This window comes from Oncorhynchus tshawytscha, linkage group LG08 (genome assembly GCF_018296145.1).
Source record: "Oncorhynchus tshawytscha isolate Ot180627B linkage group LG08, Otsh_v2.0, whole genome shotgun sequence".
NCBI classification, from domain to species: Eukaryota; Metazoa; Chordata; class Actinopteri; order Salmoniformes; family Salmonidae; genus Oncorhynchus; species Oncorhynchus tshawytscha.
The window spans coordinates 25,849,556-25,876,063 of NC_056436.1; the positions used below are offsets into that span (position 1 = coordinate 25,849,556).

The 26,508-nt window shown below is 42.8% G+C and overlaps 2 protein-coding genes across 4 annotated transcripts in view; one reads left to right on the top strand and one right to left on the bottom strand.

Moving 5' to 3' along the window:
* Positions 1 to 559: 559 nt before the first annotated feature.
* The window catches only part of brf1a (BRF1 RNA polymerase III transcription initiation factor subunit a), a 62,482-nt gene continuing 36,533 nt past the window's right edge, over positions 560 to 26,508 (top strand). Inside the window, exons 1-12 of the mRNA XM_024415440.2 lie at positions 560 to 822; positions 1,462 to 1,671; positions 4,510 to 4,590; positions 8,729 to 8,902; positions 13,935 to 13,966; positions 14,899 to 14,971; positions 21,040 to 21,189; positions 22,109 to 22,202; positions 22,320 to 22,446; positions 22,581 to 22,620; positions 22,741 to 22,833; positions 23,566 to 23,829. Coding sequence (XP_024271208.1) covers positions 1,488 to 1,671; positions 4,510 to 4,590; positions 8,729 to 8,902; positions 13,935 to 13,966; positions 14,899 to 14,971; positions 21,040 to 21,189; positions 22,109 to 22,202; positions 22,320 to 22,446; positions 22,581 to 22,620; positions 22,741 to 22,833; positions 23,566 to 23,829 — 1,312 coding nt within the window. The 5' untranslated portion in view covers positions 560 to 822; positions 1,462 to 1,487. The remainder of the gene's footprint in view (positions 823 to 1,461; positions 1,672 to 4,509; positions 4,591 to 8,728; positions 8,903 to 13,934; positions 13,967 to 14,898; positions 14,972 to 21,039; positions 21,190 to 22,108; positions 22,203 to 22,319; positions 22,447 to 22,580; positions 22,621 to 22,740; positions 22,834 to 23,565; positions 23,830 to 26,508) is intronic.
* LOC112246868 (BTB/POZ domain-containing protein 6-B-like) lies at positions 13,805 to 18,479 on the bottom strand. 3 transcript variants are annotated; one of them, XM_024415443.2, is made up of 5 exons: positions 18,119 to 18,479; positions 17,598 to 17,871; positions 17,308 to 17,398; positions 17,092 to 17,210; positions 13,805 to 16,666 (listed from the first exon to the last, which is right to left on the bottom strand). In XM_024415443.2, exons 2-5 carry the CDS (start codon positions 17,780 to 17,782, stop codon positions 15,634 to 15,636), a joined length of 1,428 nt encoding a protein of 475 aa, XP_024271211.1. In that variant the 5' UTR covers positions 17,783 to 17,871; positions 18,119 to 18,479; the 3' UTR covers positions 13,805 to 15,633. The 3 variants fall into 3 exon arrangements, with proteins under 3 accessions (XP_024271211.1, XP_024271210.1, XP_024271209.1); XM_024415442.2 differs by having other exon boundaries at positions 18,092 to 18,479; XM_024415441.2 differs by having other exon boundaries at positions 17,598 to 18,479.

The following is a 26,508-nucleotide window of genomic DNA, read 5'->3' on the forward strand; positions in this document are numbered from 1 at the left end:
GTGGGCGGAATTCTAAATAAGAATTTGTTCTTTACTGACTTGCCTAATTAAAGAAAGGTTCATTTTTAAAATAAATGTAAATATAAGATCATTCTTTTCAGCACTTGTCCCTATGACTGGATAATAATCAATAAAAAATATATAAAACTGGAGCCTGCAAGACTTGATTTGTGGAGTGTGGTGTCAAAAAAGTATATCTTATGTTTAGAATGAGGTTATGATGACACTGAAAAGAAAGATGTCAAGTCACAAGACAAGGATTTAGGGTCGTGTCTCTTTAAAAATGTCAGTCAATTGCATTCAGTGATATAACTGTGTACATGGGTCGCTATCATGTGGAGCTAAAAGGGGGTGTTTGTAGTAGCAGTTTGATATTTTTTTAAGATTGAGTATTTTTTTCTTTATATACTGGATCAACAAATATCATTACCAATCACGTACGAGGCAGGAACATTCTCTGGTGGCACATTTCTATAAGAAAGAGATAGAGAATTATCACTACTGGGCATATCACCCTCGAAAATCAGTTTGGACCAATCCATTTCCCAAGCATGAAAACGCACATGTGGGCTTGGCAATGAGGTTACAAGAAGGATTGCAATGCATGGTAGTCTGTCTATCTTGTTACCTCATTGCAGTAAATAATGTGTGGTTTAGAATCCAAATAACAGTACATTTAGGCTATATACATTGTCTAGTCACTACAAAACATTTAAATAGATTTAGCTGACGCACTGGCTTGGAAATCTACTCGGGAGACTTGCTATCAGCTAAAGTTTGCTAGCCACATCGCTGTCAGCAGCATCGCCTTTGAATTGGCTGGTGCGTATTCATTATCCAGTATTTTCTCAACAATTCATCACCACCTTTTGGAAACCATGTTACCCATTAGGCTACACAGAATTATTTTTAATACCAAAACCTAACCTAGTAGATTGTAGAAAGTTTGCGGTCAGTGATTCCAACCCTCACTGCTATTGAAGATTTAGGACGGGGTCGTTATTTCATTCATCTAGGTACGAGATTAAACATGCGGAACAATCATTGACGGAAATGTCAAGCACATTAGACCAGTACAAGCGCATTTGACATAAATGACACTTAAATGTACAGCAAACTAGTTAGATAAATGATCACCACGCTTTGCCACGTAACGTTAGCTAGGGGTGTAGTGGCGCATTTATACCCCAAGCGTCCAGGGTCAGGTTACAGAGGATTTATGAAAGTGTTAGTTAGGCTATCATATTATTGTGATAGTAATTATTTCCAAACGTGATATGCAGTCACTCATGCAGTTTCAGTTGATTTAATTGTTGTTGGCAGTAGGTTATGCTTGTAGGCCACCACCTTTTGGCTGGAAGAATACATGACATGTGTAGATTTTTATGTAGCCAATAAATGCAACTCTTACAAAATGGGACTTCCACAAAAATGTGTCCCAGTTTCTTCTCTGTTCCCCAGGCTGAGCAGTGTGAGCAGACTTCACCATGAGTTCAAGAGTGTGTAAGAACTGTGGGGGCACAGACATCGATGTGGACCAGGCCAGAGGCGATGCGGTGTGTGTGGGCTGTGGCTCGGTCCTGGAGGACAACATTATCGTGTCCGAGGTCCAGTTCATGGAGACAGGAGGGGGCGGCTCCTCTGCTGTGGGACAGTTTGTAGCTGGAGATGGTATGTGCAGATGGATTGTAGGTTGGTTATAATGACGAGCTACATTATTCTGAGAGGTAGCCCATTCATAGATAACTACCTTTTAGTGCCTATTGATGACGGTATCTTCTTTTTTCAAGAGCCCTGATGCTTGTTCTAGACGTTAACACGCATCACTCCTCGGTCCCTTTTGGAAGCATAAGGAACATGTCTTTCAAATCAGCACAATAATTACTACACACCTTTTATAGGGTTAGTGTTCCCACATGGCCAGATCTCCATGTTACAGCACTTGTTTACGAAAAACAGCCAGTGACCACCTGTGCTAATGCTCTGAACACCTGTGTGTTAGCTTAACTCTGGAGGAAGTGTAGTTTGTCAACTGGAGGCACACACAGCGTATGGATCTGTGCAAATCAGATACAGTTAGCATGTATTTTTTTTATTTCAAATAATATTTCTTGCTGATATGAAAGAAGGGTTATGTTTCAAAAGCGTTTAGCAAGCAATGATTATTGAAGTTTCTAAACGTTAAAACACAGCGTTGGAATTGTAGTTCACACAGAGCTAGCCGTGGAACCTTATGGAGAGAAGGGTTTTCGAGAGCTAAGAGACATTGCTTATAAGAAGTATAAAAAACTTTTATATCACTTTATTCCTGCAGTTTTTCATGACATTAAGTTAGTCACTTGGATTGCAGAATGGTATTTTTGCAGAGTACATGGCCCTGGCTAGTCTTTCCAGTAGCTGTGTGTGGGTGATATCTCTGAGGAAGCTAAGCCAGTAAGAAAGCCATATTACAACCGTTGTTGTCATACAACCGTTTGCTCTAACCCATTCGTTCATACGCCACCGTGGTAAATTCAACTACATATTTGTTTCATCACAAAACCGAATAGCGACATCTGTCATGTGAAGTCCACAAAGCAAATATTGCATGTTCCAAACAGTTATGACCTGCAGCATGTTTAAGGTAATGTTTTCGACAGTTGAGCTGTTCGAGCTGTTCTGGCTCTCGCAAGCCAATGCTCGAAGTCTACTTACTACACAGAATACCCTATAATGTCAAAGTGGAATTATGGTTTGCATTTTTTTTTAATTAATTCAAAATGAAAAGCTTTAATGTCTTTAGTCAAGTATTCAACCCCTTTTGTTATGGTAAACCTAAATAGGTTCAGGAGTAAATATGTGCTTGAGTCACAAGTTCCATGGACTTGCTCTGTGTGCAATAATAGTGTTTAACGTGATTTCTTTAATGAACACATCTCTGTACCTCACACATACAATTATCTGTAAGGTCCCTCAGTCGAGCAGTAAATTTCAAGCACAGATTCAACCACAAAGACCAGGGATGTTTTCAAATGTTTTGCGAAGAAGGCACCTATTGGTAGATTGGGGGGATAATAAAAATAAAAAGCAGTCATTGAATATCCCTTCGAGTATTTTAGGCCGTCATTGTGAATAAGAATTTGTTTTTAACTGACTTGCCTAGTTAAATAAATATAAATAATGAAGTTATTAATTACACTTTGGATGGTGTATCAGTACAGCCAGTCACTACATAGATGCAGGCGTCCTTCCTTACTCAGTTGCCGGAGAGGAAGGAAACTGAAATTTCACCATGAGGCCAATGGTGACATTAAAACAGCATTTTAATGGCTGCAATAGAGAATTGAGTATGGGTCAACAGCATTATAGTTACTCCACCATACTAACCCAATTAACAGAAGGAAGCCTGTACAGAAGGAAGCCTGTATATAACAAAAATATTTGAAAAACCTGCATCTTGTTTGCAACAAGGCACACGAGTAATACTGCAAAAAATGTGGCAAAGCAATTAACCTTTAGTCCTGAATACAACGTGTTAAGTTTGGGGCAAATACAACACATTACTGAGTACCATTCTCCATTTCAAGCATTGTGGTGGCTGCATCATGTTATGGGTGTGCTTGTAATTGTTAACTATTGGAGTTTTTCAGGATCAGAAAGAAACCGAATGGAGCTAAGCACGGGAAAAATCCTAGAGGAATGACTGGTTGTCTGCTTTCCACCAGTCAGTGGGAGAGGAAATTCAGCTTTCAGCAGGACAATAACCTAAAATACAAGGCCATATCTACACTGGAGTAGCTTACCAAGAAGACAGTGAATGTTCCTGAGTGGCCGAGTGACAATTTTGACTTAAATCTGGTTGAAAATCTATGGCAAGACCTGAAAGTGGTTGTTTAGGAAGGATCAACAACCAATTTGACAGAGCTTGAAAAATGTTAAATGGAATAATGGGCAAATGTTGCACAATCCAGGAGTGAAGAACTCTTTGAGATTTACCCAGAAAAACTCAAAGCTGTAATCGCTGCCAAAGGTGATTCTAACATGTATTGACTCAGAGGGTTGAATAGTTATCTAATCAAGATATTAGTGTTTAATTTTTCATACCTTTTGAACAAATTTTTGAATTTATTTTCTATAAATCGTTGACAAAAAAAAGACAATTAAATCCATTTTAATCACAACAAAATGTTGAAAAGGTAAAGGGTTGTGAATACTTTGAAGGCACTGTAAGCATTTTGCTGGACCTGCTATAAGATCTGCTAAATTGTGTGATACCAGTATCGTGAAACTCGCTAGTACCGTGGAAAAGAAACAAAACATGAAGCGGATTTAACTTATTTAGGAAAACAGCCCTAATGTCATTATGTCATCCAGTCTCATATGTATTTATTTTCCAAGCTATAGCACACTACCTTACATACAGCAGGATTTTAAAGGAAGTATCGTCACAGCCCTACTGTTTTGTAAATGTTAAAGATTGCACTCCTGGTGTCGTGATGTAAAGCTTCTCTCTTTCTCCTGTATTTATAGCCTCTGGAAGGAACCCCACTTTTGGGGAAGGGCTCTATTCGGGCGTTGGAAGGGAGTCCCGGGCCCAGACCCTGCAGAACGGTGAGTTAACATTAGGGGTCACCACTTGCATTCCTAAAGCATTGGCGTGCATGCATCATAAGAGCTCATTACACTTACAGCAGGCCTAATCCTCAAATGTGGGTGCGCTAGGATATTAACCTTTGTTTTTAATGCTGTGTTTCATGATGTCTTGAAAGTAAAGCATTTAGTCTTATACTAGACAGATTAAACTGATGCCATCTGCTTTCCATGGTCCTCATCCCCTCGTAAAGTGGCATCTGTATCGGGACCTTATTTCAGAAGCACAACAAACTTGGTAGGGACAACCCATTTCCTTTAATGTCCAATGAGAGATTAACAGGGTGTGTCTACAGCATTGCTTGGTTGGCACAAGCAAACATCCATCGCATGCTTGAATGCCTCAGGAAAGGGCTGATGTCATACGTTTCCTTTGTCTGGTCGGACACATTCAGTCTGTGTTGCAGTCTGTGTTGATTTCCTGTTTGTTTAGTCACATTTATTTGGAAGTTACTTTTACTCGGCCGTAAAATGTCAGTTATCTCCCAGTAACCTAATGTGAGTAGTCGTCTGTGGCTCCTGCTACTCCCATGGTACTGATGATCAATATAGTGCTGGCTAACTGCTAAGCAGGTGTGTGTGTGTGTGTGTGGTGTGTGTGTGTGGCTTGCAAACATAGCACTGTCAGAGTGTGTCTGTAGGGATGAGACAGACGTTAGTCAGACTTTGTGGACGATGACTAATATATGTGTGTGAGAAGAACAGACATATATAGATACAGCCGGGTGTGAGTTTGTATGGGGTAATAGGTCTGTCATGCTGCGGGGAGATATATAGTGTCTATGGAGCTCTGAGAGAACAAGAGTGGTGCTGTGAGGGAATGCTCTCCTCCATAAACATCCCAAGTGTCTGGCCAGACCACCCTCTGCTCTCCCACCCCCCACCCACACTCTGATTAATGCAATCATCCTTCCCCACCGGCACGGCTCCCGCCTCCCCCGTCCCTACCCCCACTCTAACTCATCACGTCTCCTCACAATGACCAACACAGGTTCCTTTTCCCATTACTGGAGAAATCTCATATGTCCTGCATTTGACCCAAACTGCCTCAATATATCGCTAGTGTGGGGCTTTCCAATTGTATCCAGCTGTCACAATAAATGTACCGGATGATGATGATGCTGGTTGGGGTTTGGAAGATGCATAGACAAAGCTGTATAGATATCAGGATATTTACTTTGTCACAACTTAAGGAGGAGAGGGGAATGAGGAGGGAGTGGTATGAGTAGGGTTGCAAAGGGTCGGAAACTTTCTGGTAAATTTCTGGACTTTTTCCGGAAATTTGCCATGGGAAGTTAAGGGAATTTTGCTTAAATTCATCAAAGTTAGCTTATAACAGTGAACCTTTGTTGGATACACAAGGCAATTCTAGGTCTTGTGGCATATTTTGGTCAAACTATCCCTAATTCAATGGAATTGCAACCCTCTACATGCACAGTGCATTCTTCCATCACAGCTGATTCTCAAGATCTTGCACACAAATGATGTTATTGAGCCCACACTACTACACTGTCTGAGCCAAGGACTACATGCTTTCTGGTAAGTTTTGTTTACAATACTGGGTGGGGTTAATATATTTTATGGCATGCATGATTTTTTGTTAACTAGTAAATAGTAGCCTACAGCAAAGTGTGTTTAAATCATATCTAACTTGTTAACAATTTCTGCTAGTTAGTTTTGGCTACCATGTGGGTTTTTAGCTTGCTTGAGCCTGTTAACTGAGTGTTAATTCACCTGTTTCCATACATGTTTCATTTTAAAACGGTTATCTTACAAAGGAGTTGTTTAATCTAACTACTTAACTATTTATATTTTTTCTAATCTTTACAGGAAAATGCCACAGGCCCTGTCTGATGTGTGGATACATTTCACTGCAGCTAATGTAGGAGGAAAAGCTGTGTACATTTGAAAATACTGTGCCAAATCATATGTGAAGAATGCAACAAAGATGCAGAATCATCTGGCCAAATGCATAAAGTTCCCTCAGCACTCACAACAAGCAACCTCTGACAAAAGTCCCCCTACTTCTATTCGAGGTGAAAAAGATGATTCAGACACCTTATCCATAGCAACAACTCATGATCCTCCTGGAAACAAGTTTTTTTTTACTCAATGGCGCAACGTAGTCAGAGAAATGCTGATGAATGTCTTGCTCGAACTGTGTATGCAACTGGTTCACCTCTGATGCTCACAGGCAATGTGTATTGGAAGAGATTTCTGAATGTTCTTCACCCAGCATACACCCCTCCAACCAGACATGCTTGACCTACTCATTTGCTGAATGCGAGTTCAAGTGAAGGTCAAGCAAATCATAGAGAAAGCAGACAGGATTGTAGTCATCTCTGATGGGTGGTCAATTGTTCGTGGGGAAGAGAAAATTAACTACATCTCCACCCTTCAACCAGTATTCTACAAGGGACAACCGACACACGGTTCTCTACATTGCAGATGAGCTGAATGCAGTCATCAATGACGTTGGACCACAGAAGGTATTAGCACTGGTGACAGGCAATGCTGTGAACATGAAGGCTGCTTGGTCTAAAGTGGAGTCCTACCCTCACATCACACCCATTGGCTGTGCTGCTCATGCATTGAATCTGTTGTTCAAGGACATCATGGCATTGAAAACAATGGACACACTCTACAAGAGAGCCTTGGAAATGGTTAGGTATGTGAAGAGTCATCAAGTTGTAGCAGCAATCTACCTCACCAAGCAAAGTGAGAAGAATAAGAGCACCACATTGAAGCTGCCCAGCAACACCCATTGGGGTGGTGTTGTCATCATGTTTGACAGTCTCCTGGAGGGGAAGGAGTCTCTCCAAGAAATGGCCATATCACAGTCTGCCGATATGGACAGGCCCATCAAGAGGATCCTCCTGGATGATGCATTTCGGGAGGGAGTGGTAAGCAGCCCGAAACTCCTGAAACCTATAGCAGTAGCCATTGCACGGATTGAGGGATACAATGCCATCCTGTCTGATGTTCAGACTCTGCTTGCAGATGTAAGAGAAGACATCCGTACTGCCCTGCCCACTTCACTGTTGCTCCAAGCAGAGGAAACTGCAGTTCTGAAATGTATCAAAAAGCGTGAAGACTTCTGCCTGACTTCTGCCCTCAGAGTGCAACTGGTCCTTGTTTGGGAACACACACACCAAAGCACGCAACAGGCTGACCAATACAAGGGTTGAAAAATTGGTGGCCATCTGGGCAAATTGTAGGCTTTTTGAGCCTGACAACGAGCCATCCTCAAGGTTGGAAAGTGACAGTGAAGATGAGGCCTCAGAGTCTGATGTTCAAGAGGTGGACATTGAGGAGATCCAGGGAGAAGACATGGAAGCCTGAGAGGAAGACAACCAAAGCTTTAGTTTCTAGACTATCATTTTACAGATGTATGTTGAAAACGTTTTTGGGAGATGCGATGGGTCATTTGGGATCATTCAATATTCCCTTTTGTTGTTCAGTGAAATCCTCCCATGTGAAGTCAACTCATTTAAGTTCAATTTGTAACTAAACTTTTTTTATTTTTTATTGGCAGGATTTAATCATTTGAAATTGTCTACTTATTAGGTAAACGGTTTATGTTTCTGTCTCCCTGTTATATGGTAAATATATCCAATGCAAAAAAATATCTACATTTTAAATGGTAGTAATATTAATTTGCATATATTCCTACAGAAAGTTTCCACCTCTGAATATTCCCCAAAATGTGCAACCCTAGGTATGAGTAATGCTGGTGATGTGCGGCTGCCCTATAATCTGAAGCAATCTGTTCAGCAAAGCAGGGGGAATATTTAATCACTAAGATGTTGCATTACCTCAGCAGCAGTAGTTTGCCACACACATCTTACGAGTACCTGTGTGTATTCACTGGCACATCTGATTGTGTATAATGTCTGAGTGTTTTCATGCAAAGTTAATCAGGAGAGCAAAGGACACACTGATTTCGAAACACCTGAACTGAACGTCAGGGTAATTGCAATCCCTGTCGTGTGTGGATCTTTGTCTACTGTTTATTATATGTCTTAAGTGCATATGATTGTGCGTCTGAGTGTGTACAACTTCGAACTGTGTGTAATAACATGTCTGTGTTTGTCTCCAGGGAGACGTCAGATCAACACACTGGGCCACCAGCTGCAGCTGAACCAGCACTGCCTGGACACAGCCTTCAACTTCTACAAGATGGCCGTGTGTAAACGCCTGACCCGGGGTCGAAGGGTGGCCCACGTGGTGGCCGCATGCCTCTACCTGGTCTGCAGGACAGAAGGAACACCTCGTATCCTTACACACTGCAGAGAGGGGTGGTGGAGTAACAGAGGAAGGAGGGAAGGGGTTGATTTGAAAAAAGGGGAATGCAAAATGTTTATTCTACAACCAAATAGTTGTTACCATTATACACTATACGACCAAAAGTATGTGGACACCTGCTCGTCAAACATCTCATTCCAAACTCATGGGCATTAATATGGAGTTGGTCCCCCCCTTTGCTGGTATAACAGCCTCTACTCTTCTGGGAAGGCTTTCCACTAGATGTTGAAACATTTGCTGTGGAGACTTGCTTCCATTCAGCCACAAGACAATTAGTGAGGTCGGGCACTGATGTTTGTTGATTAGTTGGCGTTCCAATTCATCCCAATGGGGTTGAGGTCAGGGCTCTGTGCAGGCCAGTCAAGTTCTTCCACACCAATCTCGACAAACCATTTCTGTATGCATTTCTTGCTTTGTGCATGGGGCGGGGTATCGTCATGCTGATACAGGAAAGGGCCGTTCCCAAACTGTTGCCACACAGTTGGAAGCATAGAGTTGTCTAGAATGTAATTGTATGCTGTAGCATTAAGATTTCCCTTCACTGGAACTAAGGGGCTTAGCCCGAACCATGAAAAACAGCCCCAGACTACTATTCCTCCTCCACCAAACTTTACGGTTGTCACTATGCATTCGAACAGGTAGCGTTCTCCTGGCATCCGCCAAACCCAGAATCATCTGTCGGCCTGCCAGATGATTAAGTGTGATTCATCACTCCAGAGAATGCGTTTCCACTGCTCCAATGTCATCGAGCTTTACACTACTCCAGCCAACGCTTGGCATTGCACATGGTGATCTTAGGCTTGTGTGCAGCTGCTCAGTCATGGAAACCTATTTCATTAAGCTCCCGATGAACAGTTATTTTGCTGACGTTGCTTCCAGAGGCAGTTTGGAACTCGGTAGTGAGGACAGACTATTTTTACGCGCTACGTGTTTCAGCACTCAGCGGTCCAGTTTTGTGAGCTTGTGTGGCCTACCACTTATCGGCTGTGCCGTTGATGCTCCTAGATGTTTCCACTTCACAATAACAGCACTTACAGTTGACCGGGACAGAAATTTGACGAGCTGACTTGTTAGAAAGGTGGCATCCTATGACGGTGCCACGTCGAAAGTCGCTGAGCTCTTCAGTAAGGCCATTCTACTGCCTATGTTTGTCTTTGGAGATGGCATGGCTGTTTGCTCAATTTTATACACCTGTCTGCAAATGGTGTGGCTGAAATAGCCAAATCCACTTATTTGAAGGGGTGTCCACATAATTCTTGTCAACATACTTCTTGTCCACAGTGCATTTGAAAACTATTCAGACTACTTCCCTTTTTGCCCATTTTTGTTACGTTACAGCCTTACTCTAAAATACATTTTTTATTTTTAAATTAAACTGTTTTTGCTTTGTCATTATGGGGTGTTGTGTGTAGATTGAGGGGGGAAAACAATTGAATCCATTTTAGAATCGGGCTGTAACGTAACAAAATGTGGAAAAAGGGAAGGGGTCTGAATACTTTCCGAATGTACTAGGGCTGACCCCAGTGCATTCAAACGTATTTAGTCGAGCAGGAGCAAAAATAAATATATATTCTCTCATGGTGTACAAGATATGTCTGATTCGCGCTGTTGACTGATCCATTGTGGAGGTCGTGGGAACAGTCCAGTCTAAGATGGGCTACTGAAATTGTATATGGTTATATTACAAAAGAACAATGGTGCAACACTAATAAAATTAAGATTATTTTATAACATGCGCTTTCGTTGGATAGAGTTCGATGTCCACGGTTCTGAAACACATCAGTGCGCTGTTGAATTGGCGCCTAGACCATGTTGCTTTGTGCATAATAGCAAAGTTAACCAGCATATTGGTGTTGAGAACAATGCCGGAAGCAGCTGCAGAGTGAGGAGATGGTTTGGTATGATTTAGAAACTTGGGAACCAAGCTTGAGTTATCAGTGTGGCCCTATCACCTTGACATGTTGAAATACTGTATCTTCACGCCTAGAATAAAAACCTCCAGGCTTGCGTCATAACTTTTCTTCCCAATGAATTGACAGAGAATTACAGGGGGCAGTGGTGGTCGCTGCAGCAGGGAGGGGAGCGAGACAACGGGTGCCAGTCAGTCTTCTTTTAAGTCTGAGCCCGGCCCGGCCCAGCACAATCAAACCGTATGCTTAAAACATCAGACAATATAGTGAATGTGAATATAGTTGATTTGATTACCCTGTCTAGCGGAACCCCTCGCCAACAGCCAGTGAAAGTGCAGGGCGCCAAATTCAAAACAAAAAAAATCTCATAATTAAAATTCCTCAACCATACAAGCATTTTACACCATTTTAAAGATAAAATTCTCGTTAATCCAGCCACAGTGTCTGATTTCAAAAAAGGCTTTACAGCGAAAGCAACACAAATGATTATGTTAGGTCACCACCAAGCCACAGAAAAACAGCCATTTTTCTAGCCAAAGAGAGGAGTCACAAAAAGCAGAAATAGAGATAAAAATGAATCACTAACCTTTTGATGATCTTCATCAGATGACACTCATAGGACTTCATGTTACACAATACATGTATGTTTTGTTTGATAAAGTTCATATTTATATAAAAAAAATCTGAGTTTACATTGGCGCGTTACTTCCAGTAGTTCTAAAACATGCAGTGATTGTGCAGAGAGCCACATCGAATTAGAGAAATACTCATAATAAATATTGATAAAGATACGACTGTTATACATGGAACTTTAGATAAACTTCTCCTTAATGCAACTGCTGTGTCAGATTTTTTAAAAACTTTACGTAGAAAGCAAACCATGCAATAATCTGAGTACAGCCTTTAGACAACAAAGTAGCCAAACAGATATCTGCCATATTGGGTAGTCAACATTACTCAGAAATAGCATTTTAAATATTCACTTACCTTTTTTGATCTTCATCAGAATGCACTCCCAGGAATCCCAGTTCCACCATAAATGTTTGATTTGTTCGATTATGTCCAAATAGCTTCTTTTGTTAGGACGTTTGGTACACAAATCCAAAAGCGGGTTCAGGTCGCGCCGAACGTCGGATGAAAAGTTCAAAAAGTTCCGTTACAACCCATAGAAACATGCCAAACTAAGTATGGAATCCATTTTTAGGATGTTTTTAACATAAAACATCAATGTTCCAACCAGAGAATTCCTTTGTCTGTTGAAATGCAATGGAACGAGAGCTCTCTCGTGACCGCGTGTCATGAGACCGAGGCTCTCTGCCAGACCACTTACTCAAACTGCTTTTATGAGCCCCTCCTTTATAGTAGAATCCTCATTCAAGTTTCTAAAGACGGTTGACATCTAGTGGAAGCCTTAGGAAGTGCAACATAACCAATATCTCGCTGTATCTGCAATAGGGGCTCAGTTTTTAAAAAACTACAGGCCTCAGATTTCCCACTTCCTGGTTGGATTTGTCTCAGGCTTTCGCCTGCCATATGACTTCTGTTATACTCACAGACCTCATTCAAACAGTTTTAGAAACGTCAGTGTTTTCTATCCAATACTAATAATAATATTCATATGTTAGCATCTGGGACAGAGTAGCAAGCAGTTTACTCTGGGCACCTTATTCATCCAAGCTACTCAATACTGCCCCCATGTCACCAAGAAGTTAAAACACATAGGATGTGTCAATATATGGAAAAATACACATTTAAAAACATCAACCAATCAATTGGTTGAAAGAACAGACGACTCTTGGTCCACTAAGATTTCTTTTTTAGTCGGGGACAGCCTTAGAATGCACTGTATGTAGTGTATATATGTAGCTGTAGCATCAATCTCCAGGAGTTGTAGTCGTTTTCGACATGACTTGTGGTCATGTGTTTCACTCAATACCCATTTCTGTACTGTCCTAATGTTAAGCAGATCAGCTTTTTATATCCCATTTGTACGGCTGTTGGTTTATCGTTTCCTGTCATTGACTGAGTATGATGTGGTTATGTAACAGCCGGTGGTTTCACAGGAAGGGCAGGGGACAGTTTTATCTGCTAGAACAAGAGGATGGAAGGAGCAGAGCAAAGCCTTTCCCATTACATTGTTTACGTGGGTCGTGGGTGAGGGTTGGATAAAGTAACCATGGCTCCACTCCACTTCCTTTTCCACAGTTGGGGAAAACGATCTGTAGAACTTTCACAGAGGACTGGAATGAGGAGTAGAGAAAAAGGAATCAAGAGGCAAACATTGTTCAGTGTCTAGCAGCTGAAATGGCATGGCGCTCAGTGAAGGGATATTTGCAATGATTGCTCAGGGGGCCCTCAATTAAATGCTTGTTAATACATTTAATGGGATCATTCCCACAGGTGCTGTTGGGAAGGGCCAGGTTATGGTCACATTCATGACCTTGATGAAATACAGCCAAGTATTCACGTCAAAATGAAAACTCCACACGTTTTACATGCAGGGCTAGGAAGTAACCTCCCTCCTTCCCCATACTACTGAAATGGTAAAACAGGATTCTTGTGGCAACTGTTATCTCTGAGAAAATCAGCTGCACAGAGGGACTTGTTTTCATTATTATGATGACTTGTCTGTAATCTCATATCGAGACTGTATGATTATCTTTTCCATTTCAGTGGTGACCATAATCCCATTGTGAGGCTTTTTAAAAAGGGTTGTCGCTAATCCACTTTACCCGCCCCTGGACACGTGCACCTGTCGCCACAGAGACTGATGCAGGGGCTGTGTTGGTCACCAGGAGACAAGTGTCTCCAGAGGCTGATGGGGGGGGGGTGTATATATGTAGAAATGCTGCTGGCCTGAGGTGACACGTTAAATTAATGTACACTGTTGGCTGCACCAGAAATTATCCTGAAAATGTATTTCATATTCTAACGTCTAATATTGTATTAATGAATGCTGGTTAGGAAGTTTGAAATACTTTTTATTGAAAATAACAAACACACTTGGCTGTACCATTTGCAGAGAATGGAAACCCAAATTATGTAATTGTGTACTATCCTGTGGTTTTGATTTAACCTCCCCCTTTACAGACATGCTGCTTGACCTCAGTGACCTCCTGCAGGTGAGTTTCCAATGAGTAGGCCTACACTAATTTTCCTCCATCTTTTTTCAACTCGCTGAGTGTTTGCACCACGACGTTGACATTTAGCCCTTTTTTAAATATGTTTTATTAATAAAAACCTCTTCTGAAATATAATTGAACAGTCCGATACATCAAGGATGTTTCTTTTTATTTTTTAAGTATACACAATCCCACACTGACCATGCATGATATAACATCCAACAAGATGGAAGTTGGCTTATGCAGTATGTTGAGCTTTTTAACTAAAGCCAAGGACTGTATAAATATAGGCCCACATTTTTTCTGTGTATAAAGTCAGTGTTAGGGTGGAGGGACATTTCTCAGACACAGCTGGTCAGTTGTATTTTTATGCTCTCAGCTGTCCTTGGAAGAGCTGACCCTACCCCCTGGTATTTGAAGCTTAGGAGTGTGCTATCCGGTCAAGGATCAGTGTGCTATGCGTAGATATTCCACAAATCCACAGTTTGTGGTGCCACACCCAGGCCAGTGATCACTGCCCTCCTCTCCCACGGGAAGGCATTGTGACTCACCTCCCATCAACTCATCAAGCTATGAATCTGCTGTGTAGTGCTAGGGTTAAGAACCAAAACATGCACCCATGGTGGGCCCCAGGACTTGTTTGGGAAACGCTGCCCTAAGGTCTGGAGCGTTAGCCGGAAAGAATGAGATGGTCGGTGATCAAACTAGAGCTTTAGTCTGCCCCTGTTCTGGAGAATCGGTGGGCTTTCTAGATAGTACGCCAGTTTAGCATTGAGTTACACTTACTAGACCAGATTTGATCACGAGCTACTCAATTGTTAAGTAACTCTGGATCATGTTATGAGGACATTGTGGACTTGACAGGGTGGGTTTCAGTGAAAGTTGCACTACCCTCCTGTATTTCTGCTCTTAATTCTCTTTCCCTCCCTCAGGTAAATGTTTACGTCCTGGGTAGAACCTTCCTGGTCCTGGCCAGAGAGCTCTGCATCAATGCCCCCGCCATAGGTACCTACCGTCTCCCTGCAATACTCCCTGTGTTATTGTAAACAAAGAACCATACTGTTGAATGTCTTTTTTGGATAAATGCTGTTTTAAGTGTTGTGTTGCTATTGAGAACCAAACCGATTTACCACTTATTAAAAGTGGTCAAATTAGTGACTTTGCTCCAACAAAGGCATCATGAAGGTTTGACCACATCACTTTTACCAACCTGCCTGTAGCACTCATCTGTGTACCTAGAGGGTGCTCTAACAACAAAATAACCCCTCAAACAAATTTCACACATGCAAGCGAGTTATATAATGATGAGCAGCAACATCTGTGGCTTATCTCGCTTAACTTTTATGATTTTCTGCAGGTTCATAAGCTCTCGCACAGAACATCAGGATTGATCAGCATCAAGCTGCAAACCATATAACCGTACTTTATGTACAAAAAAAAACATTGCAGAGGCTGTCCACAAGTGCAATACGACTTTTTACAAGGGACTGCTTTTTGCAGTTAATAATTAAAATACGTTTAAAATAAATAACAGCATTCCTTCACTTAAAAATAGTATTTTGTTTAGTGACATACTGTAGTGTCTTAATGCTACATTATTTAGAAGGCTTAAACACATGGATGTACAGTCCATATGTCCTCTACTTGTCCGTTATGACCAGTTCAGTTTATGCATAGAATACCAGCTCTGGGATCTGTCCCCCCTGCACCCCAGTCCCGTTGGTACTGTCCGAGGAGCACTGGAACTGAAATGTCACTTTTCCACACTGTACCTCTGTCATGCCCTCCTGGCCGAAATAGCTCAGCTCATTCCCGTCCAGCACGGCACTCACCGTATAGAAGACATCCTGCTCCACCTGAACCGGGTTTTCAAACCATACAGAAAATGTACTGCTTGATCCGTCCGATACAAACTTGGTCAGGTTCTGTGCTAGGGTCACCCGTTGACGCTTCAGTTCAATCTTGACGCTGTACTCTGCCTTCCCACCACTTGACCCGTACAGGCCCAGTCCAGCAATAAAGATCCGCTTGTCCACTGCGAACTGGATGCTGTCACAGCGGCCCCTGTAGCGCCACTGGTTGCTCCTGTAGGCTGACGACTGGAAGCGGTGGCACTTCTGGGGTGCCAGGCCCTGCCTCTGTGCCAGTGGGAAGTCCAATTTGGGCTTGGTGGCCGCTGTGTACCACAGGAAGACGTCATGCGTCTCCTCCAGTGTCAGGATGTCTGACTGGGCTGCCCCATCAGCGAACTCTTCCAGGGTCATAGTGGGGATGCGCACCAGGTAGAGTGCCTTACCCAGGACAGATCTCTTGTTGCGGGTGGTTTCTCCCAGTCCTTGCCTCTTACACTCTGCTGTGGCCCAACTCATGACAGCATCAAAGACCACCACCTCCTTGGTGTTGAGGGTCTCTCTCTGCAGGATGATCTCCAGGGTCTGCAGGTCAATCTCACAGAAGCCCTCTGCGCCCAGGGCCAGCTCTGCCTGCGCATCAATCACCTCCCAGCAGCGCCGCGTCAGCTCAGGCTCCTCAAACAGACGGCTCTGGGACAGCAGCACACAGGCGTTCTTGGCCTCCAGGCTAGTCTCCAGGAAGCTGACGCAGGCCTTGGCCAGGGCGGGTACAATGTACTTCTTGGCAGCGTACAGGGTGGCCAGCACGGTGTCAGCCTCCAGGTCTATTGCATCACTGTACATGTACCTGAAGGGGACAAAATTGAGGAATAGAATGAGATTCTAGTTTAGTAAAGAAGGCAAATCGGCACGTGGAGAATTCATGACGGCTATTCCTTCTAGGAAAATAGGATGTGGACTTGGCACAGCTTACACTATTCTCCCAAGTGGATAAAAAGCAGCAACGTTTCATTGCATTGGCGTGGATGACGAATTGTTATAGTATGAACAAAAAGTAATTATGCTCTAGACTGCTTATTCCTTCTGGGTAAATCATTGGCTTTGAAAGAGAAATGTTTCAAGATGAACAAAGAGCAAAGAAACAAGCAATTACAGTTCTCTACAGTGCTCCCTGTGCCATTTGATCTAGCATTTTGACACTTGTCTTGCTTTGAATTTATTTTGAAGTGACATTGTGCTGGTCATGTTTAATATGAGGAGTGAGTGGCTTACTTCAGCAGAATTAGAAAAGCAGCAGGTTCTACATCTGGGATATGGATTTCGGACGACTCCTCTGCAAGATCCCCGTAAAACATGGCACAGAAGACCGAGCTACCCACTGCCAGCACATACTGGAGGGAAAGAAAACGGACACATGATTAGTCACTCATCATAGGCGTGATGGTTCAGAAATGTCAACTTATTTATCCAAATAGAGAGGGAGCTTACCTTGTGCGCTGGCACTTTCTTAGATTCACCGAAGGGACCAACAATGAAATGGATATCGGCCATGAGTTCATTGTTGAACATCAAGGCGTTCCTAGAAGGGAGGACATTTGTCAATAAGATATGACAACTTGGGCTATTCCATAAAAGGCTTTTGCAAGACAATATTATAACCTGCCCTTACACAATGGAGCATTATAAAGTGTGATTCCAATTATGGACATTGACTTGGTTTACAATAGCCATATTTGAACTAAATCGAAATAATTTGATATAAGTAAGAAGCTGAGCACCTCTCCCGTAGCGTGGGGTGCGAGGACTGCCAGCTCGGAGGTTCGACGTTGTTGTTGTTTATGTTTTGCTGGGTGGTCGGTGTTGTTGCAGTGGTTGTTGACTGGGTGACCTGCACATTGCTTTTCTTGTCCGTGCCGGTCACCGTAGTACCGTTGTTGGTCGCAGGGTACAGTTCTGCAGCCATCTTCTTCTTCAGGGACAGGGTTAGAATCTCATAGCATACTGGTAACCTGCTTGTGTGTTTCCCAGTCGTTTTAGACTTTTTCAGTGTTTCTGGAAGTAAGAGTAAAAAAGTAAGACACTTCATGATCCGACCATGATGGAGCAACCTGCAATCTGCCGTTGGCATCGGCACACAAAGCGTTGGCCCTTTCCCTAAAAATAAACCACGAACTCCAGGATCTACTATTAATCTGCGTTGACAATTGATACACAAATCGTGACCTTTAGATGCAAATGTTGCATCAATTCAGCGTTTAAGAAGTCTACGAACCCCGAATCAATTGTAAGAGAAACATACAAAATATCCGTCCAGTGATTGAGGTTGTATAACAAGTTCAAGCAGTATACTCCATTCTCATTTCATCCTCTATTGCCACTGAGCTCTCCCCGAAACGTATTGTTTCCCTTTTTTGAGCTGATGGTAAATACAGATCATCGTTGCTCGCTTGGAGTTCGCTGTTTTCCTGCGCAAATCCTGGCAGATGTTTTTCTCAAAGCTACTTATCAACGAGGAAAAGGCGCTGGTTCCTCCTTAGCTGATGTGTGGATACGATGTGAATTGTAATTTGTCGGGTCTGGCGTTTTAGTTGCAGTGAATTTTTTTATTTTATTTGATATAATCATCTCGGACGCCCAGCTCGCTGCCAACAACAAATCAGATTTACGCATACCGTCAACGTCAGAAGCGCCTCCTCCAAGCCTCTGACCAGCTCTCGCTAATGCTGCGTTTGTAACTAAGTGGGAGGTGGTAATTTACCAGTTGTGAAGTCGTAAATACCAGTTGGATGCATTCACGTGCTTTGAAGTAATTGAGAAACGCCAATTGGCTAATGGCCAACAAGCAATGTAAACCATGAACTAAAAGTACACCTATCATGTCTGTAAACAAATTAGAGTTAAAATACCATATTAATAGATTGGTTTGTATAAATGTTTTGTTGTATTTAACTGCTGAAAATGTTGTTATCAAGCTCAAATTTGATTTGTCACCGCAGATGTTAATGTGAGTGTAGCGAAATGCTTGTGCTTCTAGTTCCGACAATGCAGTAATAACCAACAAGTAATCTAACTAACAATTCCACAACTACTACCTTATACACACAAGTTTAAAGGGATAAAGAATATGTACATAAAGATATATGAATGAGTGATGGTACAGAACGGCATAGGCAAGATGCAGTAGATGGTATCGAGTACAGTATATACATATGAGATGAGTAATGTAGGGTATGTAAACAAAGTGGCATAGTTTAAAGTGGCTAGTGATACATGTATTACATAAAGATGCAGTAGATGATATAGAGTACAGTATATACATATACATATGAGATGAGTAATATAGGTTATGTAAACATTATATTAAGTAGAATTGTTTAAAGTGGCTAGGGATACATTTTTTACATAAATTTCCATTATTAAAGTGATGTGCAGACCTCACTACCCTCTGGAGAGCCTTACGGTCGTGGGCGGAGCAGTTGCCGTACCAGGCGGTGATACAGCCCGACAGGATGCTCTCGGTTGTGCATCTGTAGAAGTTTGTGAGTGCTTTTGGTGACAAACCAAACTTCTTCAGCCTCTTGAGGTTGAAGAGGCGCTGCTGCGCCTTCTTCACAACGCTGTCTGTGTGGGTGGACCAATTCAGTTTGTCCGTGATGTGTACGCCGAGGAACTTAACTTACTACCCTCTCCACTACTGTCCCGTCGATGTGGATAAGGGGGTGCTCCCTCTGCTGTTGCCTGAAGTCCGCAATCATCTCCTTTGTTTTGTTGACGTTGAGTGTGAGGTTATTTTCCTGACACTACACTCCGAGGGCCCTCACCACCTCCCTGTAGGCCGTCTCGTTGTCGTTGTTGGTAATCAAGCCTACCACTGTGGTGTCGTCCGCAAACTTGATGATTGAGTTGGTGTCGTGCAAGCTAATTTCCTTAATAGGTGATGTTAGCATGTAGGAGAAGTGGGAGCTCAGGATGATAGACGAGTTCTCAACTAGTAATTACCAGTTGGAGGATTTTTCTATTGAAATTTTCCTGTCCTATATGGTCAATTCCCACTTGGTTACGAATGCAGCATTAATTCAATGCGAAGTCCAAATATGGACATTAAGCATCGGACTGAGATCGCACAAACTCTTAGTGAAAATATTGTTTATATTTCCAACTCAAAAAAATATATATCCACGTCCTTGTTTCTGATGTAAATGATACATGTTTTTAAATGACCGATTATAGCCTATGCGTAATTACTGCTTAATTTGGATTTAAACCATTCGTAATTAAATGTCCGATTGGTTTACTTTTGTAATATCTCCACTCGTCAGAAATGAGAAAGTTTGATGCCGAATTAGTTGAGCTTTGTTTGATCCTGTTTTGCATTGTTTAAGTAACATCAGCCGCACCACTTTTTTTCCACTGGATGCAAGCCACGAGCAAAAGCTTTGACAGCAGAAGACCGCACTTCTGTTTACCTTGGCTGAATGTTGGCGCGTTAGATTAGAGGGGACCGTTCCTGAAGTTTGCTTTGTAGAGACTTGACTAGAGCCAGCCCAGGAGACATGTTAGATTTGGAGATGGGGGTTGGGCTCCTACCATATCCTATTACCAGCAGCCTGCTCTACCCGGAGTGCATTCAGTAGGATGCAACGTTTTGGAACGTTCAGATATAGCCTATTTCTTTGTAGAGAAAAATATCCCTCCCTGACAAGTAGAATAAGGAATCATGTCAGCTCTATTCATGGCATTTTTATATGCAACGTTTGGCAACTGAATGTATTCCAGCTTTCCAACAGAAGGCTCTGCCACTGCCAAATAGGTCATTTGATTCTACAGGAATAATCTTAACTTGTATAGTGCTTTTCATTACAGAAAATAATCACAAAGTGCATAAAAAGGAGAAACGACACATTTAAATTGACATGATGGAGATTGAATGTCACTAGTTTGCTTCGGATGATGGAAAGGCAGGAGTTAAGGTAGTTTGGATTGCAAATGCAGTGTAGAAGTATTCGTCCTTATTGGTCACAATGTGTTCCACTGGGAATAATATGAGTATATCCAATAATATTGACTTTTTCATTAAAGAAGACATCACTTTCTGATCAATGTCTACAGAGTTGTAAACAGTACCCTGCTGTACACCATTTAGACATCTGCAATTCATATATTAGCATAATAATGTTGCTTGTCTGGGTTGGATCTCAGTTTCTCAATCTCCCATTCCAGACCCCTGCCTGTACATCCCTCGCTTTGCCCACATGCTGGAGTTTGGAGAGAAGAACCATGAGGTGTCCATGACAGCACTGCGACTGCTGCAGAGGATGAAAAGGGACTGGATGCACACGGGACGGAGACCCTCAGGACTGTGTGGCGCAGGTAACAATGAGCTCAGGTAAACCACACCACAGGTTACCACCACAATCGCAGGTAGGCTAGTCCTTATCATGAATAACAGAAACTACAGGGTAACCATGTCAACTGGTATCGCTCACCACAGGGATCTGTAATCATAGCTCAGATCATGCGAACTTCGATCATAGGTGACCCCCTAATCACAGGTAACACTCATAAGTAACCACAGAGGCTCCAATTAGTGACAATGTACTACAGTCTGTTCCCTACTTACTTGACCTGAACAGAACACTCCCTGCTTAGATGTATTACTGGCAAGACATCCTGAAACTGAAGAACCAACTTCCCCAGGCATGTGGACATTTATGTTCCTGGTTCCACTTTTCTGCCTTTCTTGCTTTTCCTCAGCTGCAATATCAGATGAATGAATTGCTTATCATTAATCATGTAGAGGATTCACTTACATAGAGGAAAGAGAAGTTTAGAACTTGTTACTCAATATTAAGTGAATGTGTGAGATAGACCATGGGATTTCTAAAAGCAGGCTACTAGAACAACAAAGACCATTCAAACTACTTGCGTAAGAACAGAACCTTACATCATCTTCAAACAGACCTTGCTACTGTCAGTTACATAACATGGGTTACAGTACTACTGACTTGATGATTTATCTAATGGCTTAGATTATTTACATTTTAGTAATTTAGAAGACGCTCGTATCCAGAGTGAGTGCATTCATTTTCACACTGTTCCCTTGTGGGAATTGAAACGAAAAAACCTGGCATTGCAAGCGCTACATGTTCTACCAACATTAATAGATTATTTTAATGTGAATATTACAACAATTGGTAGGTAAATTGGAAAATATATGTGGATATTAAACTTGTCGGCAAGGTTTGTTTCTGTGACGGAGTATTTCACCTGTGTGTGTTTTTGTTCTCAGCCCTGTTGGTCGCTGCTCGCATGCACGAGTTCCGCCGTACCATCAAAGAAATCATTAGTGTAGTGAAGGTGTGCGAGGCCACACTACGAAAGAGGTGAGCGCTGCTTGAAAAGCACATCACAGCATCTTCCAAATCAAATAGGATTAGCCTGGCATGTTCTCCGTCATCTATATGAAGAGTATGCTGAATCTTTTCCTTCTCATGGTTCAGATTGAATGAGTTTGAGGACACGCCCACCAGCCAGCTGACCATTGAGGAATTTATGAAAGTGGATCTTGACCAGGAGTGTGACCCGCCCTCTTTCATCGCTGGCCAGAGGAAGAAAAGAATGAAGCTGGTGAGGAACTGCAGGAAGGATACAACCGTACCACCTTATTTATCTTGTCCTATGTTTTAACTGGTGCTTTGTCTCAAAATGGCACTGCTGTTTTTTACAGTCACACCCTGGATATTTTGTTTTTTTCCTTCTAGCTTGAGGAAGAATTGGAGAAGAAGATTGATGATGTTCAAGGTACGGTTATGAAAAATGTCTAGTCAAGTGCCAACCAAAAAACTCGTAAAAAAAATAAATGTAAAAAGATTGCCGACTCCACTCTGACTTTACAGAGTTGTCTGGATTTTATCTCAACAGGTGAAATCCATGAGTACCAAGATGAGATTGAGATGGAGCTGGAGCAGAGCCGGCCCAAGTTGAGAGGGATGTACGCCTCCTGTGCAAAACCCGGTACGACACAGGGGTCGTGCTCAGCCGCCATGCAAGTTCTCTAGTTACACCACCCCCCCTTCCAGGGGGTCCTATCTCACTATGCTGCCAGTCTGTCGCTAGAGCCTGAAACTTCCATTTATCTAAATACTCAGAAAAAAACAAAACAATTGTTCACTCAGTGCAAATGAGAATGTTATGATGACGCACATTTGCCATCTAACTGTGATGCGCTAAACCCCCTCCAACCATCTGTGCCCCCCTAGCTGATTGTGTTGCATTTCTTTCTTAATCTCTGCACGCCCTCTGTAGAGGGGCCGCTGGCTGTCTGTCAGCGTGATGTAGGCCTGTTGCTCTTCTGCCTGGCCTGGGAAGAACAATTATAACACACACACACTGGGCTTTTATCAACACTAAGAGGGCTGTCGTCATGATAATACTTTGACAGCTTGATGGTACCGTAGAATTAAACCAGGTGCTTCTTTTATAAGGTGCCTTGTCTCATTAGCCGGGTTGATAGATTCAACCATAACTACATGAAGGACTCTTGACTTAATTGAAAACACAGATGTCATACAGTTTGAATTATTCTCATAATCAGCCACAGCAGCGACTAAATCAATCTGCCTTGAAATGCAATGTCACTCTTTACTTGTTCTCTGCATCATTTAGTTTTTATCAGTTTAATTAAGAAATGTCATTGCATGTAGGATTTTATTTGGATGTCTTGCTCTTTCTCTCCACCTCTCCTAGGCCCCCAGGAGGAAGAGGACGATGAAATATCTCTTCCTGATCGGGAGGAGAGGGAGGACGAGGAGCTAAAGGCTGTGGCCCAGCACCTCAATAAGGAGCTGTGTGACCAGGTGATCTCTGGAGAGGAGGATGGAGAGGGGCAGGAGGAGAGACCTCCACGCAGAGGCCCATCACTGGCCTCCCTCCTGGGGCCCATGCCCACCGCAGCCAGCCTCGGCCTCCCAGAGTCTATCAGCAAGTGCATCGGAGAGGAGAAGGAGAACGGTTAGCAAACCTGTTGCTTGTCTAGATGCTTTTTGTCCTGCTGTTAGTTTGCATGGGAAATATTCCTTACTGCTCCTTCCTAATTTTGATATTCCACTGTCTCTCACTTCTCCCTCTACTCCATATCTAGAAATGTCAAGGTGTGGGGGATTTCAAAGGTGTAAGAGATTGGGAGGATGTTGACCTTCTGTCCTGATGTGGTGAAGCAGATTGGTTTTCATGGTAGTGAGCTTCTGGGGAGTGTAGAGAGAAGGTGAATAAAATCTAGTCATAGACGGGAATGAGTTTCAAAACAAACCGAGTCAATCTCTATGGAAGGATCAGTGTAGCCACTAAGGACAAAACATAATCTATTGTCAGAAGAATAGATTATTAGATGGGGTTGGCTTTAAGATTCACCATTATGTGATTTTAAAATGAGTCGTCGGCTTGAATCATAAACTCAGCAAAAAAAGAAACGTCCTCACTGTCAATTGCATTTATTTTCATCAAACTTAACGTGTAAATATTTGTATGAACATAAGATTCAACAACTGAGACATAAACTGAACAAGTTCCACAGACATGTGACTCACAGAAATGGAATAATGTGTCCCTGAACAAAGGCCGGGGGGGTCAAAATCAAGTCAGTCAGTATCTGGTGTGGCCACCAGCAGTGTTAAGTACTGCAGTGCATCTCCTCCTCATGGACTGCACCAGATTAGCCAGTTCTTGCTGTGAGATGTTACCCTACTCTTCCACCAAGGCACCTGCAAGTTTCCGGACATTTCTGGCTGTAATGGCCCTAGCACTCACCCTCCGATCCAACAGGTCCCAGACCTGCTCAATGGGATTGAGATCTGGGCTCTCCGCTGGCCATGGCAGAACACTGACATTCCTGTCTTGCAGGAAATCACACACAGAACGAACATTATGGCTGGTGGCATTGTCATGCTGGAGGGTCATGTAAGGATGATCCTGCAGGAAGCGTACCACATGAGGGAGGAGGATATCTTCCCTAACGCACATTGTTGAGATTGCCTGCAATGACGACAAGCTCAGTACGATGATGCTGTGACACACCGCCCCAGACCATGACGGACCCTCCACCTCCAAATCGATCCCGCTCCAGAGTACAGGCCTCGGTGTAACGCTCATTCCTATGACGACAAATGCAAATCCAACCATCACCCCTGGTGAAACGACAACGCGACTCGTCAGTAAGGAGCACTTTTTGCCAGTCCTGTCTGGTCCAGCGACGTTGGGTTTGTGCCCACAGGAGACGTTGTTGCCGGTGATGTCTGGTGAGGACCTGCCTTTACAACAGGCCTACAAGCCCTCAGTCCAGCCTCTCTCAGCCTATTGTGGACAGTCTGAGCACTGATGGAGGGATTGTGCGTTCCTGGTGTGACTTGGGCAGTTGTTGCCATCCTGTACCTGGCCCGCAGGTGTGATGTACAAAATAGCCTCCAACACTCTACTCAACAAATTGGATGTAGTCTATCACAGTGCAATCAGTTTTGTCACCAAAGCCCCATATACTACCCACCACTGTGACCTGTATGCTTTCGTTGGCTGGCCCTCGCTTCATACTCGGCATCAAACCCACTGGCTCCTGGTCATCTACAAGTCTCTGTTAGGTAAAGCCCCACCTTATTGCAGCTCACTGGTCACCATAGCAGGACCCACCCGTAGCACGTGCTCCAGAAGGTATATTTCACTGGTCACCCCCAAAGCCAATTCTTCCTTTGGTCTCCTCTCCTTCCAGTTCTCTGCTGCCAATGACTGGAACGAGCTGCAAAAATCTCTGAAGCTGGAGACTCTTACCTCCCTCACTAACTTTAAGCACCAGCTGTCAGAGCAGCTTACAGATCACTGCACCTGTACATAGCTCATCTGTAAATAGCCCATCCAACTACCTCATCCCCATTCTGTATTTATTTATTTACCTTGCTCCTTTGCACCCCAGTATCTCTACTTGCACATTCATCTTCTGCACATCCTACCATTCCATTTTTTAATTGCTATATTGTAATTACTTCACCATGGCCTATTTATTGCCTTACCTCTCTTATCCTACCTCATTTGCACATGCTGTATATAGATTTTTCTACTGTATTATTGATTGTTTGTTTATTCCATGTGTAACTGTGTTGAACTGCTTTGCTTTATCTTGGACAGGTCGCAGTTACAAACGAGAACTTGTTCTCAACTAGACTACCTGGTTAAATAGAGGTGAAATAAAAATATGTTCGGATGTACCGATCCTGTGCAGGTGTTATTACACATGGTCTGCCACTGTGAGGACGATCAGCTGTCCGTCCTGTAGAGGCGTCTCACATTGCAATTTATTGCCCTGGCCACATTTGCAGTCCTCATGCCTCCTTGCAGCATGCCTAAGGCACGTTCACGCAGATGAGCAGGGACCCTGGGCATCTTTCTTTTGGTGTTTTTCAGAGTCAGTAGAAAGGCCTCTAGTGTCCTAAGTTTTCATAACTGTGACCTTAATTGCCTACCGTCTGTAAGATGTTAGTGTCTTAACGACCGTTCCACAGGTTCATGTTAATTCATTGTTTATGGTTCATTGAACAAGCATGGGAAACAGTGTTTAAACCCTTTACAATGAAGATCTGTGAAGTTATTTCGATTTTTACGAATTATCTTTGAAAGATGGGTCCTCAAAAAGGGATGTTTCTTTTT

Excerpts from the sequence above, each read along its gene's own strand:
- LOC112246868 (XM_024415441.2), bottom strand. The coding sequence starts at position 17,947 with ATGCCAACGGCAGATTGCAGGTTGCTCCATCATGGTCGGATCATGAAG. Across the intron at positions 17,399-17,597 it reads CACCCCACGCTACGGGAGAG|GAACGCCTTGATGTTCAACA; the intron begins GTGCTCAGCTTC and ends CCTCCCTTCTAG. Across the intron at positions 17,211-17,307 it reads AGAAAGTGCCAGCGCACAAG|TATGTGCTGGCAGTGGGTAG; the intron begins GTAAGCTCCCTC and ends CTTTCCCTCCAG.